The sequence below is a fragment of the Narcine bancroftii genome, chromosome 3 (assembly GCF_036971445.1).
Source record: "Narcine bancroftii isolate sNarBan1 chromosome 3, sNarBan1.hap1, whole genome shotgun sequence".
Classification (NCBI taxonomy): Eukaryota; Metazoa; Chordata; class Chondrichthyes; order Torpediniformes; family Narcinidae; genus Narcine; species Narcine bancroftii.
This window is the reverse complement of record NC_091471.1, coordinates 343535102-343558908: the sequence shown is the minus strand read 5'-3', so window position 1 is coordinate 343558908 and position 23807 is coordinate 343535102. Positions and strand designations below refer to the sequence as shown.

The following is a 23807-nucleotide window of genomic DNA, read 5'->3' as shown; positions in this document are numbered from 1 at the left end:
TTTAAAACAACTGCATTGTGACTCAACTAGTTTTGATGTATACAGTACTGAGTTTATAAGCCCATGTAAAAAAAAAGTGTTAAATTTCTGCTCTTGAACATTCCTTTAATGCCAGTAGAGTACATCTATGCACCCTGTGTGGTTTGGTTTACTCCGCTTCAAAAGACCCGTCCAATCCCTGACAGCCAGTGCCCACATGTCTCAGCTTTGTTTTCCTTCAGCCAACCAGACAGCAGGGCAAGTTGTCGTTTTTAACAACTAAATATTTCAGGCACTTGGCCTGAGCCAATGAATAAAGTGATTGCTATTATATGCTGCTTCGGTTTGATTATATTTCAATTCTTGCTTCTAATAGTTTCCTTCAATCGCAAATAGGATATCGAAAAAAAAAATATCGCACAATTGGAGTTACCAAAAATATTTTTTTGCCAACTCAATTGGTCATGAACTCTGGTTATAAAATTTGGGGCCAAGATGAACTTTGTCGCATTTCCAGGGATGAGGTCATCTTGTGGATAAAAGTGTGTCTGCATGTGTGTCTTTCACATTACCATTTTCAGTCTGTGTAATCCTCAGGACATGGACACCATATTTAAACGTTTTTATTCTTGCATTTGACTTTTAGCGACAGTTACTAGGTTCCAATAGCCCGGAACAGATATGCAAGTTTTCTCCCCCATCTCTTAAATAAACAATTGGCAGCAATGTGTTTTTTCTTCTTTTAGTTTGAAATATATAGCCTGCAAAACCAAGCCAGGAATAGTCAACGTCAACACAAAGTAACAAATAAGCGTCTAAAGCAAATAAGCCGTAGTTTTAAGTGCAGCCCTGGTCAAATTAACAGCGGTTCATTAAGGACTCGTAACGGCTCAATTACATTGTCCTCTTGCCCAACACATGCAAACCTGAAGCATTTGCTAAGTATTAATAAAGATTGGTGGATCTGTTAAAATATGAAAATTTGCAAGTGTAAATTAGCTTTACCTGGATTCAAACAAAACTAAACTTTTAACCACTCCATTGGTTATTTAAAAAAACATAACTACATTCAATTTCACTGAACATAAAATTAAATTTACATATGAAAACAGTTGCAGTTCCAAAGCTTCTGAAATATAAAATGGAGTGATCTGAAAATGATAGTGACCCCATTTTCATCTACAGAATGAAAAACACCCCAAAATATGCTAATTTCACATATGAACAAAATACCTCATTTACTAACAATTGCATTAGGTAGGTCATTAAAGGATAGCTGCCAGATGTAGGAAATGGGTCCACACCTTTGTTCCCTTTCTGTTATTGGTGTACTTTAAAGCACTCGCCATGCTGCCGTCACACTGGTGTGCTCAAGTCTGTTAAGTATCTGATGGAGAACGTCCGATGTGTGTGGCTAGCTGAGGCCCTCTCTATCTCTCCCTTTCCCAGTGAGCACTGAGGTAGTTGACCAGGAGGAACAGCCTCTCATGAGGGGTGCCATGTTTTAAATTTGTTCATTTTCTTTACCTTATTGTGAATTTAAGGCTTCCCATTACTCAGTGCTGCAGTTCATTCACTCATATAGGGCCCCATAACCCCCAATGTGTCAACACATGCTGGAGTTCTAGATATTGAGTTAGGCTTGTCCTTTTGGCACCTTGCAATTAATAAAAAGTTAGCTGTGTTCCCATCCCTTAATATTTAGTTCTGGCTGCTCTGTACATTTGCAGCCACAGTTGGAGCTTCCACTTTCACAGCAACAAGTATGCTTTCTCCATCTTCTGTTTTGATACGTTTAATCTCTGGCTGCTCTCCTTGGTCTCCATTTTGGCGCTTTGTAGGAAGGGATGCTGATGCAGAGGCATGGGTTGCCAACATGTGTAAGGGGCTTGCAGCAGCTGGAAGAAATAGAGCAGTACAAAATATTTACAGAGTTGACTCTTTATGTCGGCCTACAAAATCCTTCTTAATAGCTCTATTAGTTTAAACATATATTCCTTCAATTTAAAATGTTTCTTTCAAAACTACCATTGAAAGGTTATATCAATTTGATGCACATATTTAGTTCAATATGATTTCCAATGTTTAATATTGAGCATAATAGAAGGGATTAATAAATGTTTAACCAATATCAGTGGACTAAGTTCGCAAAGGTTGAAGGAAAAATTTGGCATCAGCAAGCTACAAGATGTAGTTAATATTTAAAATGAACTCTTAACTTCGGATTCAACTCCTCTGGGAAATATTTTCAAAACAGTTTTCAACCTTCTGTCAGATGTAACTACATGCAAATGCCTGAGGTGTACATTAAAGATCCCATGGCAAGATTTAAAAAGCAAGGGAATTCACCTGATGGCCAGTCAATATTTATCCTTTCAACAAATTACAGTAAATGGTAATTCTGTCACATTTCGTAAGACCCACGATCTGAAGGCCAACTCATGTCCCATTTTTCAGATGAATAATTAATTGCTGTGACTCAAGAACTTTTAAAATAAATTGGTGTATCATTCTATCCTCATAATCCACCTTCTTATGATGGGATTGACGTGGATGTTGCTAGATTCATAGCCAAGGAATGGAGTAGCTTTCAAGCTAAGTTGTCCTCAGCAGATTTGTACAAAATGCAGATATTTTGAAGTAGTGTTGTCTGCAAGTCCGGGCCGGGCCCACATTTCTCTACAAATATTTTAAAAAGTAGCATTCTTAGCCATCTATGTATTGGTTTGTCAAAATATTTATCCCTATCAATCATTAACCCAACAGGATCACAGTTGACATATGACTCAACACCAATGCAGCAAGCTTGTGTTCTAAATTTCTTGCCGCTAATTATTGATGTCCAAGGGAAATTGGTCCTTGATGTTAACACAATTAGGCTGCTCAAGTTTATTTCCCTTGATTAGATATTCTTGTATTTCAAATTTCAATTTTACTTGCACATAATTATTATGTAGGCATTTTTGATTCTGCTCTGTGCCAATAACATGTTTCACAATTCACAGGTTTGTTCTTCCATATCCAGTCACAACCAGTACAACTCAATATTTCCCATGCAACATCTGCTCTTTTATCCTTCCACCATCCTCGTTCTCAAACACCAATGGAATAATTTCTTGTACTTCTTCCAAGAAGTAGTCAGTGCTCAGTGTGATCTCTTGGTAAAACCAGATGCAGACTTGCGATTCCTCTGCATCTCTTTCCAAATCCTTACTCCTCTCAGAAAAGATCTGTACAAATCCACAGGTCTGATGAAAATACATCGATCTTTAACCTTAAATTGTTTTTTTTCCTTTCTCCACAGATGCAATCAGGCTTGCCATTTCCTGTATTCTCTTCTATTTCTGATTTCCAGCAATTTCACTCACACTTCAACATTATTCTTATTCATCTTTTACATCTCCTCCAGTCAAGTCATCTGTGATCGACAAGTCTTTACCTCTTTCTCAGCCAGCACTGCCACGTGTCATTCACTCTCTCCTGGTCTCCAGCTTATCTCAGACATTTCCTCTCTCTCCATCCCTCCCTTGCAACTTAAATGTTTGGTTTCCAACATTTCCTCATTCTGGCGAAGGGTCACCATCTTGAAATGCCAACATTGTTTTTCTCGCCACAGTTGTGCCTTGCCTAATGATTTTTTTTCCAGAATTTTCTGTTTTATTCAGTCATTTCTTATTCACAGGATGACCATTTCCCATCATTATATACACAAAAGTAATGCTAATCACTAATGTAGAATAGCACATTTTTCGTATCTGACTGAATCTCCTCTCTTAATCTGATCTGTGCAGATGACCTTTGCCTTACAGCTGTTCCGTTAACAGAAATTTGCCCTGATGGATTTCACAAACCAACACCCCAAAATTAGAGATATGGAATAAGATCCACCCTTCTCCCAACTCACATTTGTTTACGTTTGTATATGTGACACAGATTTGTGTTAAGGAAATCATGAAATTGACCATTTTCTGGGAATGCAATCAACTTCAGCTGTTGAATTGATGCAGCGCATTTAGCTTCATTAGCCCTTTTTACAAAGTGATCCTGCAATACTGCCTTAAAGAAGACCCATCATTAAGCTAGCTTTGATTTTTTTCACACTGATCCAAACATAATGCAATTTGGCAGTGACTACCGACTTAAAACCATGACTACAATGACCTCCCCCTATTCTGTGTTCATACCTTCTATACAGAATGGCATGGCAATAAAAGACACAAAATTCCCACCCTGAAGAGGCTGTATAAAAGGGGCTATTATCTTTAAGACGAGGTGAAGTCAGCTAGGATTCCCTGACTAATCCCTGCTACAAGTACAATAGAGAACAAAATAGAATACAACTCAATACTTCCCCAGATTTAACCAATTTGCTCACATACAACAGTCTTGCCTCCTGCTTGCATAAAGAAAGCTTACTCAAGCCTACTGAAAGACTACACGTGACCCTTGACCAAAATGGTATATTCCTCAAGGACAAAATTTTGAGGGATGGTTCAAAGAAATAACTTGAAACAAGGGACCTGACATTTCAGATGCATTTTAATAAATCTAATGAAACAAATGAAAGGCAACATTCTGTTTACGACAGATATAAATTTCCCCTCCTAATCTTGAATTAAGCAATATACAAATGGAGTGGGTAAAGGTGAGTGGTGACTTGGAGGCTTTGGTCAGTAAAGGCTTCACAGGGAACTGAAACAAACCTTTAAACCTTCCTCTTCAAACCACTCAAACACACTAATTTTCTACTGGGCTGGTACTTGAGCCTAAACAATGTAATTGGCCATAGAGCAATTAAACAGGACACCAAAGCACAACTAATTAAACAAGAGTGCAGGGCTGTAACTGCATGATGTGGAAGCTGGAAGACCCACTGTGTATTCGGGTGACCACATCTGCAGCAAGTGTCAGTGACTCAAGGAACTCTGGCTCCAAGTGGCTAGTGGCACTGACATCAACAAGCACAATAGCAAAAACCTACCGGGAACAAACATTACCTAAGTTGATGGAAGGAGAAGAAAAGAAAAGAATGGACTCAGTAGAATTTCTGGTGTATTTTTGTTGAATGACAACATTGTCTAACTGAATTAATGCAACCTAGATTGTATACCTAAAATGGATGAGAGGGGGGGGGGTGGGGGGGTGGCTTGGGAGGAGGGAGGGGGGAGGGAGAAAAAGTCACTGTAAATGTGTGGAAAAGAAAAAGTGTATATCATGGCTATTGTGATTTATGGTGTGAAAAATAAAAAATTAAAAAAAAAAAAAAAACAAGCACAAAGTGCTTTGACAGACTAGAATGGATTGCATCAAACTGCACCTCCAAGCAACATTGGACCCATTCGAGTTTGGCTGCCATCCAAACTGGTCCACAGACAATGCTATAGCCTTGACTCTCTACTCCATCCTGATCCACCTGGAGAAAGATGCCTCATACAGCAGGCTGTCGTTCATCGACTTCAGGTCAGCGTTCAACACAATCATGCCTCAGAGGCTGGTGGATAAACTTCCTCTCTCTGCATTTAGATTCTGGACTTCTTGACTGAAAGACCATAGTCAGCCCAGGTTGGCAGCAAAATCTGAGCATTGGCACACCTCAGGGCCGTGTGCTCAGCTTGCTACTGTTCACGTTGCTAACAAATGAACTGCTAGATTTAGTTCAAACAGAACTAATGATACAACAGTATCAAACAGGAGGATGGGCAGCTCATAAAATGGTGCATTAACAACCCAAATCTAAACGGACAAGACAATTATTGTGAACTTCAGGAGGATGAAGGTCAACTATTCTCCATTACACATTAATGCTTCAGATGTTGAGTGCATGAAGAGCACAAAGATCCTTAATGTGCATTCATAACATAACATAACAATTACAGCACGGAAACAGGCCATTAGGCCCTTCTAGTCCGCACCGAACCAAACACCCCTTTCTAGTCCCACCTCCCTGCACAATGCCCATAACCCTCCATCTTCTTCTCATCCATATACCTGTCCAACCTTTTCTTAAATAATACAATTGACTCCGCCGCCACTATTTCTCCCGGAAGCTCATTCCACACGGCTACCACTCTCTGAGTAAAGAAGTTCCCCCTCATGTTACCTCTAAACCTCTGCCCCTTAATTCTTAACTCATGTCCTCTTGTTTTAATCTTTCCTCCTCTTAATGGAAATAGTCTATCCACATCCACTCTGTCTATCCCTTTCATAATCTTAAATACTTCTATCAAATCTCCTCTCAACCTTCTACGCTCCAAAGAATAAAGACCTAATCTGTCCAATCTCTCCCTATACTCTAGATGCTTAAACCCAGGTAACATTCTGGTAAACCTTCTCTGCACTCTCTCCACTCTGTTTATATCCTTCCTATAATTAGGCGACCAGAACTGCACACAGAACTCCAAATTAGGCCGAACCAACGTCTTATACAATCTCAACATCACCTCCCAACTCCTATATTCCATGCAATGATTGATAAAGGCCAGCATACTAAAAGCCTTCTTCACCACCCTATTCACGTGAGTTTCTACCTTCAGGGAACGATGTATCGTTACTCCTAAATTTTTCTGCTCTTCTGTATTCCTCAATGCTCTCCCATTTACCACGTATGTCCTATTCTGATTCTTCTTACCAAAATGAAACACCTCACACTTATCAGCATTAAATTCCATCTGCCATTTTTCAGCCCACTTTTCTAAGCAGCCCAAAACCCTCTGCAATCCTTGAAAACCTTCTTCATTATCCACTATTCCACCTATCTTAGTATTGTCTGCATATTTACTAATCCAATTCACCACCCCATCATCTAGATCATTAATGTATATAACAAACAACAATGGGCCCAATACAGATCCTTGAGGCACACCACTGGTCACCGGCCTCCAACCTGACAGACAATTATCCACTACCATTCTCTGGCCTCTCCCTTTCAGCCAATGTTCAATCCATTTGACTATCTTAAAATTTATACCTAAAGACTGCACCTTCCTAACTAACCTTCCATGTGGTACCTTATCGAAGGCCTTACTGAAGTCCATATAGACAACATCCACTGCGCTACCCTCATCCATATTCCTAGTCACCTCTTCAAAAAATTCAATCAGATTGGTCAAACATGACCTTCCTCCCACAAATCCATGTTGAGTGCTCCTGATCAGACCCTGTCTATCCAGATGTTTATAAGTACTATCTCTAAGAATTTTCTCCATTAATTTACCTACCACAGACATCAAACTTACAGGCCGATAGTTGCCAGGCTTCCTCCTTGAACCCTTTTTAAATAACGGAACCACATGCGCAATGCGCCAATCCTCCGGCACTATCCCCAATCCTCCGGCACTATCCCGGAGGATATTCTAGACCCACCACATCTCATTTGTCAAGTGCCCATCTTGACAACATTTTACAGGGGCATAATTGAATGTGTCCTGTCTGGCTGTGTGGAATGGTAGCTGCAAAGCATTGGACTGAAAGTCAATAAAGATTATCAAAACGTGCAAGAAGATCACTGGGGTCTCATCTTTTGATGAGATTTAGCATTGCTTAAATAGGCCTCAAAGAAATATACAAAACTTTTTCCATCCAGCACACAGTATCTTTCATCCACAACCATCAAGGAGGTAGCACAGAATCATTAAAAATCAGGACTGCCAAGTTGGGAAATGCTTACTTCCCGCACGCTGCAGTTGATGAACCGTATACTGTAACCGAATAAATCATTCCAAAATATTTATATTTATTTTAAATTGATTCTTTATGTTTATGTGATCATTTTGTATTGTGTAATGTGTGGGTTTATATGTGCATCATGGTCCAGACAAACTCCATTCCGACAGGTTGTATATCTCGAATCAGATGATGAACTTGATGACCTAGAAGCTGAACTTCAAAGAGTTACTGGACACTGCTTCAGGAGCCAGTCATGCCAGTTAGCAGAACTGTGGTCAGGGGCAAGGGAGGCAAGTAGGAGGATTCAAGAAGGTACGCTGGAGGAGCCTCAGCCTTTGAGCTCGTTCAACAAGTCAGAGATTTTTACTCCATTGAGTGAGGGATAAGTGACCTGACCCTGGCATTCTACTTCAAGGAGCTATTCAATAGATGGATAAAAAGGGTTGAGATAAATTCAAAGGTAAATGGGAAGTGGATATTGGTTTTAATTTTTCCAAAGATGATTGGTTAGATACTTATTATGATAGTGTAATAAGACTGATAAATGTACGCCATGCAATGATTAATTATAATTTTTTATATTAATTATACTTAACATCTGAAAAACTAAAAAAGTATGGTTTTCGTGTATTAGATTTGTGTTTTAGATGTGGTAATTCTGTTGGAACTTTTTTTTCATGCTGTCTGGTCATGTATATACAAAATCTTTTTGGAAGAAAATTCAATTGTTTTTAGAATACCTGTATAAGATTAAAATACCTTTAGATCTGATAGTATCTTTATTGGGCAGTTTGCAACCTCTGAAAGGTTTGGGATTAGATAAATTTCAGCTTGCTTTTGTATATTTAGCATTATTTGTAGCGAAAAAATGTATTGCTAGTACGTGGAAAGATACAAATATGATTGATATTAATAGATGGCATAATGAGATGAGATATTGTTTAATAATGGAAAAAAATTACATGTTTCGCATGATAACTATAGCTTTTTTATTAGTAAGTGGTTGTTATATTCAGAATATTTACATTTTGATTTACGTTGATTAGATCTTAATATGTATGTTTAATTTTTCCTTAATTTTTTTTTCTCCTTTCTTTATGGCTCTCCTTAGGCGAGTTGGCTGAAGGGGGGGGGGGAGGGGGTTTCTTTTCTTTTCATTTTTTCCTATAAAATATAACATTCATGTTTCTGGTTCATTGTTGTATATATTATTTACTATCTGTATTTTGAACGAATAAATAAAGTTTTTTAAAAAAAGGAGTTATTCAATAGGTGGGAGAGAAGAGAAATGTAATGGTATAGTTAGGGAAATATTATATTTTCTGTAGCAGGAGCAAGAATCCTGAAGGTTATGTTGCTTGTCCAATATCTGGATTTGGGTCATCTCATCTGATTTGCAAAGGAATATGGAGTGTGAGGGAAAATATCCAGTTGTCATAGTCCATGTGAGTACCAACGTCCAAATAGAACTGGAAAAAAGGTTCTGAAGGAACTTGAGCAGCTAGAGACAAAATGAAAAAGTAAAACCAAAAAAATTAACAATCTCTGGATTGCTGTCTGAGCCACATGTAAATTGGCACAGGATAAGATTAAGGAGTTAAATGCGTGGATCAAAGACTGGAGTGGAAGAAGTCCACTTGAATTCGTGCAACAAAGGCACCAGTATTGGGGGAGGGAGAACTTCTGATGGGATGGGTTCCCCCTGAACCATGCTGGGACCAGAGTCTAGGTGAATTGTATTCTTTGAGAGTAGGGCTTTAAACTAAACAGCGGGGATATGGATTCCACAGATTGGAAATGTATGAATAAAGAAAAGTGCAGGAGAGGTTACAGCTGTTCCCAGAATAAAAGATAGGACAGAAAGTTTAGAAAAGGATTAAAAAATTAAACCCAGTCAATAGGGAGACAAATCTGAGGAGTGGTGAACACAGGGTGAAGGTGTTGTTATAAATGCACCCAGTATAGAAAATAAGTTAACGAGCTTAAAGCAGTTAGAAATCAGCAGCTTTGAAAAGGTGGATAAAATTGAGACGGCTGAAGGAAGTGGTGAAAATTAAAGGAGGAGTTTGAAAAGGCATTTAAAAAGGTGATGTTATAGTGGCTATGGGGGACTGGGGAAAAAAAAATCAGGTTGGCACTGGATCCAAGAGGAGGAACTTGTGGAATGACAATGGTTTTTAGAGCAGCTTGTGGCCGAGGCCACTCAGAAAAAAAGGCAATTCTGGACTTGGTGCTCTGCAATGAACCAGTTTTGATTAGGGAGCTTAAGGTAAAAGAACCATTAAGAGGTAGAATATAGTAGAATTCACTCTACAGTTTGAGAGGGAGAAGCTAAAATTGGATGCGTCAGTATTACAGTTGAGTGAAGGTAACTATGGAGGCATGAGAGATAAGCTGGCCAAAATTGATTGGAAGCAAACCTCAGTGAGGAAGATGATAGAATAGCAATGGCAAGAATTTCTGAGAGTTGCATCCTGAAGAAGATGCATTCTAAGGGATGGGTGAGACCGTGGTTACAAGGGAAGTCAAAAATAGCATAAAAGCTTAAAGGTTAGGGTGTACAGTATTGCAAAAAAAAATTAGTAGAAAGCTGGAGGATTGAATTGCTTTTAAAAACCAACAAAAGGTAATAAAAAGCAATAGGTGGAGAAAAGATGAAATATGAAAGTAAGGTAGCTAATAACGAAATAGGACACCAAAAGATGTCCCCCCCCCCAATAGAGAGGTGTTAGAGTGACAAAGCATAAAAATTGAACTGTAAGCATTTACATTCACAATTTAAACATATTCATTTAACGATATAAAGAAAGTATAAAAATATAGTTTTACCAGTATTAGCTTGTCCATGTGTTACCGAGGAGATCGGTACTACATGCGTTCCATTCTGTGCGATTGGTTTAAGGGGTAACTGGTGCTGGCCAAGAGGGGCTTGTTGCAGTATAGTAACCGTCTGTATGGGTGTACCTTGTGAAGTCTGAAGGAAGCGACTGGTAGTGCCTATTGAGGCTGGTGTAATTGTTGGAACAGGCTCCACTTTGACTGTAAAACAGAAGTAGAAGCATGAATAAATAACGGTTGAGGAGGCGAGTCTCCAATGATCACATCACGACAGCCTTTTCTGCATTAAAATGATCAAAAACAATGTTTTCATGGTCGACAAACAATCACATTGGCTGTCAACAATAAGATCGGGTGGGGGAGGGAGGTGTTAATATTGCACTATGTTAATAAAGCCATGTTAACTTGCAAGTCATGTTGCAGATAATCAGGGCTGTCAACTTCTCATGTCTGAATCAGAATTTATCATGAACATCTGACAAAATTTGTTATTTTGCAACAGCATTACAAGTGCAAATATCAAAGCTATAAATTATCTTTAAAAATAAATACATTAGTGCAAAAAGAGAAGGTGAGGTAACGTCCATGGGTCAGAAATCTGATGGCAGAGGGGAAGAAGCTGTTTCTGTGCCATTGGATGTTCGTCTTCAGGCTCCTGTACCTCTTTCCTGATGGTACAGCGTGAAGAGGGCATGGCCTGGGTAGTGAGACTCTTTGAGAATAGAGGTTGAAGAACAACATTTTCTTTATTGCTTCTGGTTTCCAAAAGTCGCCTGCTTGATTTTTTTCATGTGTTGAAGCAGGTACCACCTCCTGAAGTAATTTGGTGGGTTCTGTGATATCTCATCCTTACCGCAAGCTTGGATGAATCTTGCTTTAACAGCTCAGATACATGAACGACAGTACATGTGGAAAATCATCAAATAATTATTTAGCATTCCAAAATTATAATGGTATTCCTTGATCTATTTTGGGGTTTGTTCTCCTCGCCCTGAAAAAAACTATAAAAATGGAGGTCTTGTTTTTTTAAAAATAATGCATTCATCAGCGATTATGTAATTTTCACCATTTTGATTACAAATACTGGGGGTGGGGGGAAGGTGGAGGAAAAGTTTTTTTTTAAAAAAGGCTACAATCATATTAAAGAGATTGTTTTGGGGTGAGATCTTGTAACAAATTGAATTTTATGCAGCTTTATTTGTTGGCATCTTAATCATTTCACCACACCATTTCCTGTCCTAATAATCATACAAGTTTCATTATTATAATAGTTAAATGGTCATTAGTAAATATCTTGTCCTAACGTGCAGTAATAATGAGGAACATTGTGGTACAAATGTTTGAAAATTCCAACTTATTACCTTTCATTTCTTTTTGTTCTCCATTTTCTGGCCGTTCCATTTTGGCTTGGCTGATCATTGCCTGTGTCACAATTGACTGGTTTGCTACAGTGTAACTGTTTGCTGGCAAACTAGCCATAGTAACAGAAACAGCTGGTATCTGATGAACCACATGAACAGTTTGCAACATAGGCTGCTGGGATGTTGAAGTAACAGGGGTGGCCACTGTATATGTGACTGGTTTCAAAGACTGTGAAATTTGCCGTTGCACAGTGATCAAAACTGGCTGAGCTGACAAAGGTGATCCTGCAAATTAGAAAGGTAACAATTCATTCTACTGTGTTACACTATTTGAAATCAATGTGTGCGCAATGTTTAAAATTACATCAAAAATGGCATCCAATCTCCACACTAAGAATTTAGTCTTCAACAAATTAAATTACATCATTTTTAAAAATGATATTTCCAGGTAGCACCATCGTAGTCAAAATAGTGGTAAATTGGAACAAAACAATCTTTCATTAAAAAAAAATCTTGTTTAAAAAAATCTACTTTTGAAGCAGCTATCAGATTAGTTTTAAGCACATCTCTTACTGACAACATTTGATTAAAGCTGGAGCATTTTATCCGGTCGGTAGAAGTTGATATCGTGAACTTCAAAACATGTCATAATTTGACAATATTACTCAGTCACAGTACAACTTTATAAAACCTTGAATTGATAAATGGTTATGCAGAAGTACATTTTCAACATGTTAACAAATTATCAAATACCTCTCAAAGTAAACCAAGACTAGAGGCTATGGTTGTGCATTTAGAAGATAAATTAAATCAAATTCAAGTGGAACCAACATTACCTATTGACAAACAAGTTTCATTAACTCAATGCCACCAAGCCTTAATTTCTCAGAATTGAATGTACTGATATCGTGCAAAAATGTAAAACTAGATGCCCAAAATCTTTCCCCTTGAAACTTGGATCTGCCTTTTATGAGTTTCAAGTTTATTGTATTTCTTGAGTTGATCTTTCAACATCAAAATTTGAGGTTTTTCATAGACCTTGAATCTGGAGCTAACAAGATCTTTCCTGGTGACTCTACTTTTGGTATACTGCAAGGTTGGTAATTCATCTTAATCTGGACAATATCCAAGTTAATTATATTAGAGAACAAATTTATGCCTTGTGCAATATCGACCAGCTTGCTCATTAATATATACACCTATAGTCAACCAGCACTGATGGAGATACTCTCGTATTAATACAAATATTTAGAATACAAAACTATTTTCCTGTCATCAATATTTTTGAAAATATATTGAGAGTACCCTCTGTCTAGTCCTCTACAGCATTCATTTTTGGCATTATAACCATAAATTTGAAGGTTCACAGAGGCAGGCCTCCTTGAAAGCCATAGAATAACCATCAACAAAAGGAAAAGGATAGCCAGCTACAGAATCTGGAAGCACAGGTGGTCTCCCCTTTCCTCAATGTTCAGTTTCAATTTTGTAGAATTTTGAATTCCCCAACCCTTGACCCTGCTATGTCCATGACATCTAGATCATAGGTTTTCAAACTGGGGCTGCATTGGGTTTGCGGATATCATCACCAAGGAATCTTCATAATTTTGCATTTATATTTTGTTTGCAATGTTAAATGAGCAACCCAGCTCAGTGAACATGTCTCGAAACCAAAGGTTTTTCTGTACCAAACTTAGTATTGCAGTATTTTGCTTTGTAACAAAAGGTTTGAAATCATTGATCTGGATCATGTTTGGTGAAGGACAAAAATCACTTTTGCTGTCCTTGTGTGTTCACTTGGTACTATTTCCAAAACCCGTGAATTGCGATTCTTTGGCAGATTTCAGTTTAAGCTTCATTCAAGTAGTTTCTAACTGATCTAACTTAGCCTTGCTCACCTTTTTCTGCGTGGGTGAATAATATATTATCCTTCCTCTAACAAAGGCCTTGCATGCTTTCCACTCTGTACCAAGAGAGGAGGTGTATTTTTCATTAAATATGAAATGTGAAATACTTTTGCATCCTTTTTGAAAAGCTCTACACATTTGTAGTTTTGATTAACGACACGCAAGTGTCAGTACACAATTCTAGGGTTCACCAAATTTTTGAAAATTTGACCACTTTCAGATACCAAATAATTTAAAAATCATCCATACTCAGATAATGAGTAAAATATAACAAAACATTCTTAATGCCTTAATTTGGCTGATAAAATATCTATTCCTTTGCATAAATATGCTGTTTTATTCAGCTGCTTTCTTCTTACCTATTTTAACACAAAATTGCCTCAACTTGCCAAAATGTTTACTGCTGACTGGAAAAGGTGGCAATTACACATTCAACACATCGATAAGAATAAGCTCATGCCAAATCCACTTCACAGAAGAAATACGTTAAAGCAAATGGGTGGCAGCGTTCCCCCTTAAGATGCGCACGATTAATAAAAACTTGTACAAGCTATAGTTATTCAATTCTATAAGATACTAGATTACAGATTTTTATGATACTGAAAGAAACACTAGTGCTGTGATCACCCAATGTGTAACAGAGCTGATCAATGGTAGTGGTGCGACATGAATCAAGTTCATTCATGTGACATTGAAAGCAACCCAAGAACAAGTTTTTCCAGTTTCGTAAAACAAACACTAAACAATCAAATGAATAATTAATCACTTGACATGCGGATTGAAACAAAATTCAGCAAATGAAATCTGCAGGAGCCAAGTTAAGCAAGTGAAATGATCTCGAGACCACATAAAAATGTGTGGCTACATATAACAATTTCTGTAAAAGGTTGAGAAAGTTTTCATGAAAAGTGCTTGACATTAGGGGAGTGTAGATGCCGGAATTATTATCTTGGAATGAAAGAAAGCAGCAGTTATTCCGAATCATGACTCGAAGGGCTGCTTTACCCAAACATTTCAATAATCTATTTATTATGCAAGCACACTTAAATAATTTCCTTATGCTTCTCACTAATGTTCACTGAGATTAAGTCCTTTGACTGTTCAAGATACAACCCCCCATAAGTTTTGCAGGACTGTCTGCATTGAGAAGTGGATAATGGCGCATCAACCAGAGTACATTTCCATGTGACAGTCTGAAAGGCCAAATTTCTCTATTAAGGACCAAGCCACCATTTTTCATGCAATTTCAAGAGGTCAATTCTGTTACCGCTTGTGAAATAGTTTGCTCAGCAAGCATTCTGGCTCAATTTGTTTTTCTCATTCTTAACAGATCTTCTAGTTGATGGAATTCGATTCCCCGTTCACCGATTGAAAAGCTGCTTTATTTTTAAGTGAAAGTTCTGGAATTAAGCTTATTTTGAATTCGATTTTTGCATATTTATAGAAAGATAACTATAATAAGGATAAACAAAGTACTTTTTTTCCCCTGGAAAATTTAAAGCTGGTTTGTTTTCATATTAGAACAAAACTTCACATACAAAATGTGTTTTTAGGGGAGGAAAAAGAGCTAGCACATAACCCTGATGCTAGAGTCGAGCTTCAATGCATTTCTTTGGTTTAATGTGTAAAGTGATAACTTGTGTTAAAGGGGAAATACTGCACAATTATCTTTTCAGTCATTTACTAGATTTAAACACAAAGCTAACATTTTTGGACACAAATGGCACGTGGACCTCAAAAATCCCTTTTCTGAATGGATCATCAAAAATAGAACCCGCCATTTTTATGTAGCAGTGTTTTGATAATTATAGCATATGAAAGTTAAGATTGTTGCACAACATTAATTCCATTTTTTTCTTCCAAGACGATTTTCAATTTATTAAAGATTGTAGCTCAGGTCAGTCTTTTTTTTAAACTGTTTAGATGACAGAGATCTAACTTAACAGTTAAACATATAAACAGTATTTTATATGTGCTACAACCAAGACTATTAAAATTTCACTTGCAAATTTAAAAAAAAATTAATAATTTAGGTTTCCACAGCCCAAAACATAGCCTTAAGTAATGGTTTAAATAGGCACCAACATACAAATTTGGATGTGTAGAACATTCACCTGGTGCACTTTGAGCATATCTTGCCTCTTGGATTACTGCTAATTTAGGTTGCACAGTGCTAGATTCATGGTCTGTGGGGATGGGAGAACCTTCCCTGGACAGGCTCTCCGGGGTTTGGACGCCACTGGAGTGGGACGAAAATACACCGGGATGGCTCGGTGATGCTGGTGCACTTCTGTGGTAAAGGGGAAGAAGTAAACAATGAGCATTTAAATATCAAGGCAATGTAATATATTTGAAGTTTAATTTGAACCAACAATTTGTCAATTAAAAACAAAACCCAAATATGCTAATCAATTTTCAAATGATTTTGAGTTATTTAAGGACCACCCTAATCATTTCAAAACTTCGTTCTCCAGTGGAATGAAGGATAATATCAATATTAGAATAAAGTCACTTGGAATGCAAAAATAAAAATACAACTTTTCAACTGTTTATGTACTCATCTTCTGCAAACAACAGTATTAGTACTGAAGCAAATACAAAGATGGAAACACTAAACTTTTTCTTAAATGAATACGATTAAGAAATAAATGTACATCAAATCTTGTTAAAGAGCTTGGGAAGAAATGAAAAACAAGGATTATTATTTGAACTTTTTAAATAGCTGTTTATTCTGCAATTATACAATACTTTTAAACCAAGAAATTAACTTTCAATGAGGAACCATTTGAGGAACCAATGAGGAACCTTATTCTGCAATTATACAATACTTGTAAACCAAGAAATTAACTTTCATTGAGGAACCATTTGCTTCATGGAATAGTTTTCATAGATTTATTAATTATAAAGGACTAGTTTAACTCAATTAGATGAAATCTGAATCTATAATCTGAGATGCACGTCCATTCCAACATGAGCATAGTTAAATAAAAGCAGCAACTGGCATTCAACCACGTACACTTGCTATGTCTTTCACTAATTGCTCAATACCACTTTTCTAAATTTACCCTTTATCCTTCGATTCCCTTAATATTCAAAAACTATGTAACTTTGTTCTCAATATGCCCAGTCTCTACCGATTCTGAACAGGGAATTCCACGACACCCTGTCCTTGGGAAGAAAAATTCTTCCAATCTTTCCTGAATGGCTGACCCTTGAGGGTATTTTGAGACAGTGGCTCCTTCTTTTCTCATTTTCGGGTGTTCAGACCATCCTCCATTCTTTTATTCGAACAATGGCTCAGAATTTTGTACATTTTAATAACATTACCTCCCATTCTTTCATATTCAAGCATACAGCCCTCGTTTTAATGTCTACTTATACACCAACCAACTATCTCAAGAATTATTCCCTGCGATATTCCCTCCATTGCAAGTATACATAGTCGCAGAGTTATACAGCATGGAAACAAGCCCATTGGCCAAAACTATCCTTGCTGACAGGCTGCCCATGCAAGCATCACATTTGATAGCATTTAGTCCATTTCCCTCCAAACTTTTACTATCCAAGTACGTGACTAAATGTATTTTAAATGTTACAAATTAACCCACCTTTGCAACTTCCTCTGGTATTTCATTCCATACACCCACCATCCTATATGGAAGAAGTCCCTTTTCAAATCTTTCCCGTGACAGAATATACATATGTTTTTGGGAAATAAACTGGGGCAGGTTTGTTGGTGCAGATCACATACAAAAACTTTAAAACAGATCTTCCTTAAAATACTGGAGCTCTGCTCATGCTAGACATGTTGGGGCCAATAGTCTTTGCAAAATCTTTGGAGAGTGCCCAAGAGATTTCACTAATGGATTGTTGTTTACAAAAAAGCAACAGATGAAAGAGCTTACGGAGCCGCATTCTGTCTGGAGTGAAACTTGCTGTTCTAGGAGGGTCATGTGGTTTTGCAAGCAGAAAGAGTAAAACAGGTTTTCTCTCAGAGAGTGAGAGTGAGTGAGAGAGACCCAGAGATCAGTTCTACAGTTTTACAGTCAGCAGCAGCAACTGGAACAGGACAAGCTGGCAAGCTTGTGGGAAACCCCATTTAGAAGACAAGTTGTGAGTGCTTAGTTCAGCCTGGTCAAAGCCATTGTGGTTCATGCAAGAGGAGAGGATTGGCTGTCTACTGTTTCACTTGGAATAAGAGAAACAAAAAGGCACCCTGTGGTGACCTGAAAGAAAGAAGTTATCATCTGGAGAACCCTGAGAGGGAAAGTTTCGTCAGCAAGATATTGAAGTGGCTGATTAAAGGAATCAGTTGTGGGTGTCCTGGAACAACAAATCTCTCTCTGAAAACCAACAAGAACCTTCCTGAGTGGTAACCATTTACCTTTCAAGCACCAAAGCCTGGTGAACTTTATATATTTAAATTCTGTGCACAGTATAAGAATTGCCTGCAACCAGTGAACATGGAGGAATGAGAAGTGAGATTGGAATCAAATAACGTTTTCTGAACTTACACACATTACATACACACGTGCTTAGAATTAGAAGGGGGGTTAAGTTAGGTGAGTTAAGTCAATAGTGATAAGTTAAAGTGTGATTCTGTTTTCATGTTTAAAGATAATTAAAAGCAACTTTTGTTTAAGTAACCATTTGTCTTGGTGAATATCTATTGCTGCTGGGTTTTGGGGTCCTCTGGGCTCGTAACACCCTTCTTACTTTAAACGTGTCCCCTAGTTCTGCACTCCACGACCCTGGAATAGAGACTGCGACCATTCACCTTATCTATACTCCTCATGATTTTATACACATTTGTATGGATACCTTAGAGCCTCCAAGGTTCGAAGAAAATAAATCCCAGTCAATCCTGCCTTTCCTTTTAACTAAAGCCCTCCAGTCCCAATAACATCCTCGAGATGAAACATTCTTCTCTTAATGATTTAGCCGAGTGCCCAGACTAAATGCTCCTCACCAACATCCTGTAAAGATATAACGCTGCATTTCAACTCCTGTATTTAATACTCTGAACAACGAAACCAAGCATGACAAATGCCCTTTTCACTTTCTGTCTGCCCATGTCGTCAGTTCCAGGGAATAGGTCTCTCTGTTCCATAACATTCTCCATGGCCTTGCTATTTACTGCATTTCATTATGCTTCCTGAGGGAGGACCATGGTTCATTTGGGCTTTATATAATTGGAGCAAAACAATTCAATTCAAACTCAAATGTTCCTGCAATGAAGACACACCTGTTACCTTCTTCCTAATTGCTTACTATATCTTCATATTAATCCAGTAATGCCAACAACCTGTGACAATCACCCAACCCCAAAAAGCTGTTTTTTGTCACAGTTAACAAATGAGAAGGAATAAATGAGAGTTATTGTATCACAGATCAGGGAAACAGGCCATTTAGCCCACCATGTCCACACCATCACCATTAATCCTATTTTCCAGCACATGGAGCACAGTCTTCAAAACCTAGGTGATTCAAGATACCTCTTTAATTCTATTAGCGACCCTACCCCATTTACACTGACAAGTCGCAGTATTGCTGCATACATGACCCATCTTTGGAAGCTGGCTTGCTTGTTCACACAGAGTTCCAGGAGTCCTTTTACACAGCAAGCTGACTTCCCGAGGCAAAAGAGGGGGGATGCGTAGCACAGAAGCATCGACACCTTGTGTGATGTGTTGCAAAAGGAATCAGATTCGGTGGGTCTGGATACTAGGGTTTGCAATCACACTCAGCTTTTAATAACGCACAATTATAGAAAAGCGTGGAAAAATGTTACAGGAATAAAGCACATACGCGCACAGTTTATTAAGGAGCATAGAAAATTGTTATACTATGAACTTTATAAATGATTGACTATTTCTGTTGATTTTAGCAATTTTCACAGATAGACATTCAATCCCAAGAAATACAATTGTGGCTGTCAAGATTGAGGTTACAGAATGGTTTTGCATTATAACAACTGTAGCTATCTGCCAACAAATGCGTGCCAGCGTATTAAGTGTCTATAAATGTTCCATCGCTGATATGATTGGTAATCAAATTGTAATCTGAACTAATGTATGAGATATGTTTTTCCTGTCAACTTCAATCAGCAGTTACAAGGCTAATTGTATTCAGCACCCCTTATAGCAAAAGTCCATAAGACACAGGAGCAGTAATTGTGCGCCTGTGTTTTATTCCCATAACATTTTCCCACGCTCTTCTACAAATTGTTGTGTTAATAAAAGCTACGTGCAATTGCAAACCTTTGTGTTCAGACCCACCAAATCTCATTCACACAGGTGGTGCCAACATCCGCACACTATGCCCCTAGTAGTGTTCACTGCTATACTCGCTATCAATTAAGAAATTTTTCTGAACCCAACATCGTGACATCCTCTTCCTCTCTGGTCGACTGCTTTAGATAGGCCCTGCATTGATACGCTCCACCACTAAGAGTACTTTTAAAATAAATCTAATTTCTTCATTTACTTTCAGCTTATGGCCTCACCAACATTTCTGTAAATTTTTTTCTTCCATCGACAAAATATTTGTTTTATGCCACTTTCTTATTGCCCAAAGCAATTTATCCTGCTTCAGTCTGCAAATTTTATTATTTTTTTTTTTTTTTACAGATCAATAGCACTTTTCACAGTCCATTTGTGTTTCACTGGAGAAATATTTCCCCTTCCCTTATCAATTCTTAGTCCTCCTGTTCCAAATTCTGAAAAATGTCCGCTCCTCAAGCAACATTATAGTTTTGCTTTATACACCGTTTTCCCATTTTCCACAAGTTGAAGGATAATTAAGCAAGTTTTGTTTGTAGCACACATTCAACAACCCTGATTCATAAACTTAAATACATATCTACATAATTTTCTTAAGAGAAATCCCTTTGTAAGTACAGAATTGGTGCAAGGCTCCAATCTTTTAAACGAGCATTTCCTCCCTGACTACCACTGCCCTCCCCCACCCCCAATTTTCTGAAAACAATTCTCAAGGCTTTTCAGCCTTCCAGCAGGTGGCACTGTAATGATCTGATGTACAAATAGATGCTTCTTGTCATGTAATAGTACTTTATATTTAGCAAAGTGATTAATACACCACTGAATGCTGACTTAGCAAACATTTAACTACTTTGGCTGTATCAATAGATTCATTTCTTTCATTGCTTACATGGTTACTCATGTTTTTCACCATTACTGCAACAATATGGAAAAAAATCAACTCCTAAATTTAAAAAGCATCTGTATGCAAGCAACACGATGATTATTTAAACAATTTTAGAGACATCCAAGTTATAATTGCCAAAATATTTATTAAAAAAACATGCATCACTCACTCAAGATTTTTTTTTTCAGATACTAAATTAGAACGACTTGCAGCATGCATTGGTAATACAACAAAAAAAAAGTGAGTGCATTCTAGGCATCAGTATTTAACTCAAGGCAAAAATAGGACTAATACATAATAATGCACAATAGGCAAAAGGCCACATTTACAATATCTAGTTAGATTTGCTTTTATTAAGACAAATGTTGTTATAATTGCACAAAAGCAGTGAGACAATTTGACATGGGTGGTGAAGATGCACTTGTCTTCATTGGGAGAAGTGTTGAGTACAAAAGTTTGGTGAGACCACACTTGGAATGTGTGCAATTCTCACCATCCAGTTAATAGGAAGTATATCAAGCTGGAAAAAGTGCAGAGGAGATTAACTAGGAAGCTGCCAGGACAGGAGACCTTGAGTTATTGAAATGAATGCCTGGGTCTTTATTCCCTGGAGTATAAAAGGCAGAGGAGTGACCTTGTGGAGGTATACAAAACCATGAGTATGAATGTGAATGCTCATGATTTCTCAGGGTAGGTAATTCTAGAATTAGAGTGCAAAGATTCAAATGAGAGGGGAAAGATTAAAGGGGACCCAAAGGGCTACATTCTCCACAAGAGAGTGCCCCATATCTGAAATGATCTGCCTGAAGAAACTGTAAAAGCAGACAAATATTATGCTCAAAAATATTAGGACAGATACAAGGTTTGGAAAGTTTTAGTAGAAAACAAATGCAGCCACATGGGACTAGCCCTGAATCCCAAATTAATCAGCACAGATGAGTCAGGCTGAATGACCTGTTCTGTGCTATACGAGTCTATAATGACATCTTTAGTGGAATACAAGAAATCCAGAAAAATAAATAGAGGCTAAATATTATATAACTAATTTACACACCTGGAAGAAAGGGGTCCCAAGGGAGTTCTGAAGCAGGGCACACCTCGAGGCCTTCTTTTCCTGAAAGCCTGCTCTGTTAATTTGTTTTCAGAAGCAGGGTCTATCCTCCAGAATGAGCCTTTTCCAGGCTCCTCCTGGGAACGTGGTACCTTGATGAAGTAGCGGTTTAAGGAAAGATTATGTCGAATGGAATTCTACAGGAAATGAGAGAAAAGTTGAGGATCTGCAATCCAAACACACCAAATTCTATTTAACTCCACTAAGAGTCTAAAAATATCAAAAGGAATGGATAGAGAATCAAAGGTTATGACATGTGTCCATCTGGCCCATCATGTCAATGCTAGCCAACAAAGACATTAAGCCTAATCCTGTTTTTCCCACACGAGGTCACTGGCTCTCCAATTTATCTCCCAATTACTTTTTAAGAACTTGATTAATCTACTTTATCACTTACCACTTGATTATTAAACTTTTACTTTTTTGTCCTCCCAACCCCATCACCTGGCCACATGATGTAGACTACTTGACAAACACAACCTTCATTAGTCCTCCTCGTTACCTCAAAACATTTAATTATTTTTAATCAGACACTCTTCCCTCAGAAGACACGTCATTTTTTTTGATGCTGTTGCAAAATTGCTAAATTTTTACCTGCCAGCCTTTGTCTGCTGTCCTGTAATATGGATAATTCTTTGTGATGTGTGTGTAGATTCCACTTAATGTAAGCTGTTTATCTGGTGCCGTTGTGATGGCTTGAACTATTAATTGTGCATAGGAATAAGGTGGTTTTGCATCATCCTGTTATCAAAGAACATTGTTACTTCTAGAAAATATAAATTAAGAACTTTGAGTTAAGAAAGAATTCTCAATTTCACTGAATTTTGTACAAAACTGAATATTTTCACACTGTGCAATGGATACAAGCAGTTGTTGGAAATGAATACATTCTATTATAATGTAAGCCTTCAAGATCCATATTCAATATTTTAACTAACTTGATATTACTTAACATGCAGAAGAACCGTTCCTAATCCAGCTTTGACATTTTTCAATAATCTCACTGAGGGAAAAATTTTTTCGTGGTACATTGTTCAGTATAGACAGATGATCCTGGACTGAATCAGTTTTAAAAGACCCAGCACAGCTTAAAAGCAACCAAAATTCACCAAATGGATTCAAAGTAAATCTGCCCATTTAAAAATATCAAATTAGTCACTTTCTAAAATGTTAAACATATTTAAGTCATGACATGGAAGGTCATTTGGCCCATTGACATCCAGCTGAGCATTCCTTTGTCTATTCTTCTATTTCACCTGGTGCCCTAAAACCTAATATCCTTTCACATTTTAGCTAGTTGATGGTGTTTTTTTTTAAATCAGCAGACCAGTTAACATTTTATAGTACAAGCAAGTCAGTACAAAAGTGCAGTTACAGAGAGAGATATTAGTTGGTACACAAGGCAATCCATTTTATTATTTTTGGGTTCATTCAGGAGCCAGGTAACAGCAGGAAAGAAACTGTCCTTGAATCCGGTAGTACATGATCACATACTTGCGAATCTTCCTGACAGGAGCTTAGGGGCTTGTTGGGGTGAAGAGAGTGTGACTCGGAGGTGGGGGAAATTCATCTTTTAGTATGTTAGCTCCTTTGCCAAGGCAGCAGATGTTATAGATGATGGAGGGTAATTTGTGTAATGGCCACATTCTTAACCCTTTGGAATTTCTTACAGTCTTGGGCTGTGCAGTTCCTATGCCATCCTAATAGGCTGGTTTCAATGGTGCACCAGGAGAAGTTGTTTGGGAATGCAGAAAACATCGCAAATTTCCCCAGGCTTCTGAA

General features: G+C 37.7%; 1 protein-coding gene across 5 annotated transcripts in view; it reads right to left on the bottom strand.

The window, feature by feature from the left end:
• The window catches only part of foxk2b (forkhead box K2b), a 93810-nt gene that overhangs the window by 21764 nt on the left and 48239 nt on the right, over positions 1–23807 (bottom strand). For 4 of the 5 annotated variants that reach the window (XR_011354711.1, XR_011354712.1, XR_011354709.1 and 1 more), the window contains exons 4-9: positions 22620–22766; positions 21969–22162; positions 15862–16037; positions 11844–12128; positions 10474–10683; positions 1284–1877 (exon numbers count right to left, since the gene is read on the bottom strand). Coding sequence is in view for 1 of the 5 variants with exons in the window: in XM_069929519.1 (XP_069785620.1) it covers positions 1681–1877; positions 10474–10683; positions 11844–12128; positions 15862–16037; positions 21969–22162; positions 22620–22766 (1209 nt within the window). In the remaining 4 variants the exon portion in view is untranslated. Of the gene's footprint in view, positions 1–586; positions 1878–10473; positions 10684–11843; positions 12129–15861; positions 16038–21968; positions 22163–22619; positions 22767–23807 lie in introns of those variants that run through there. The other variant, XM_069929519.1, reaches the window with a different exon arrangement.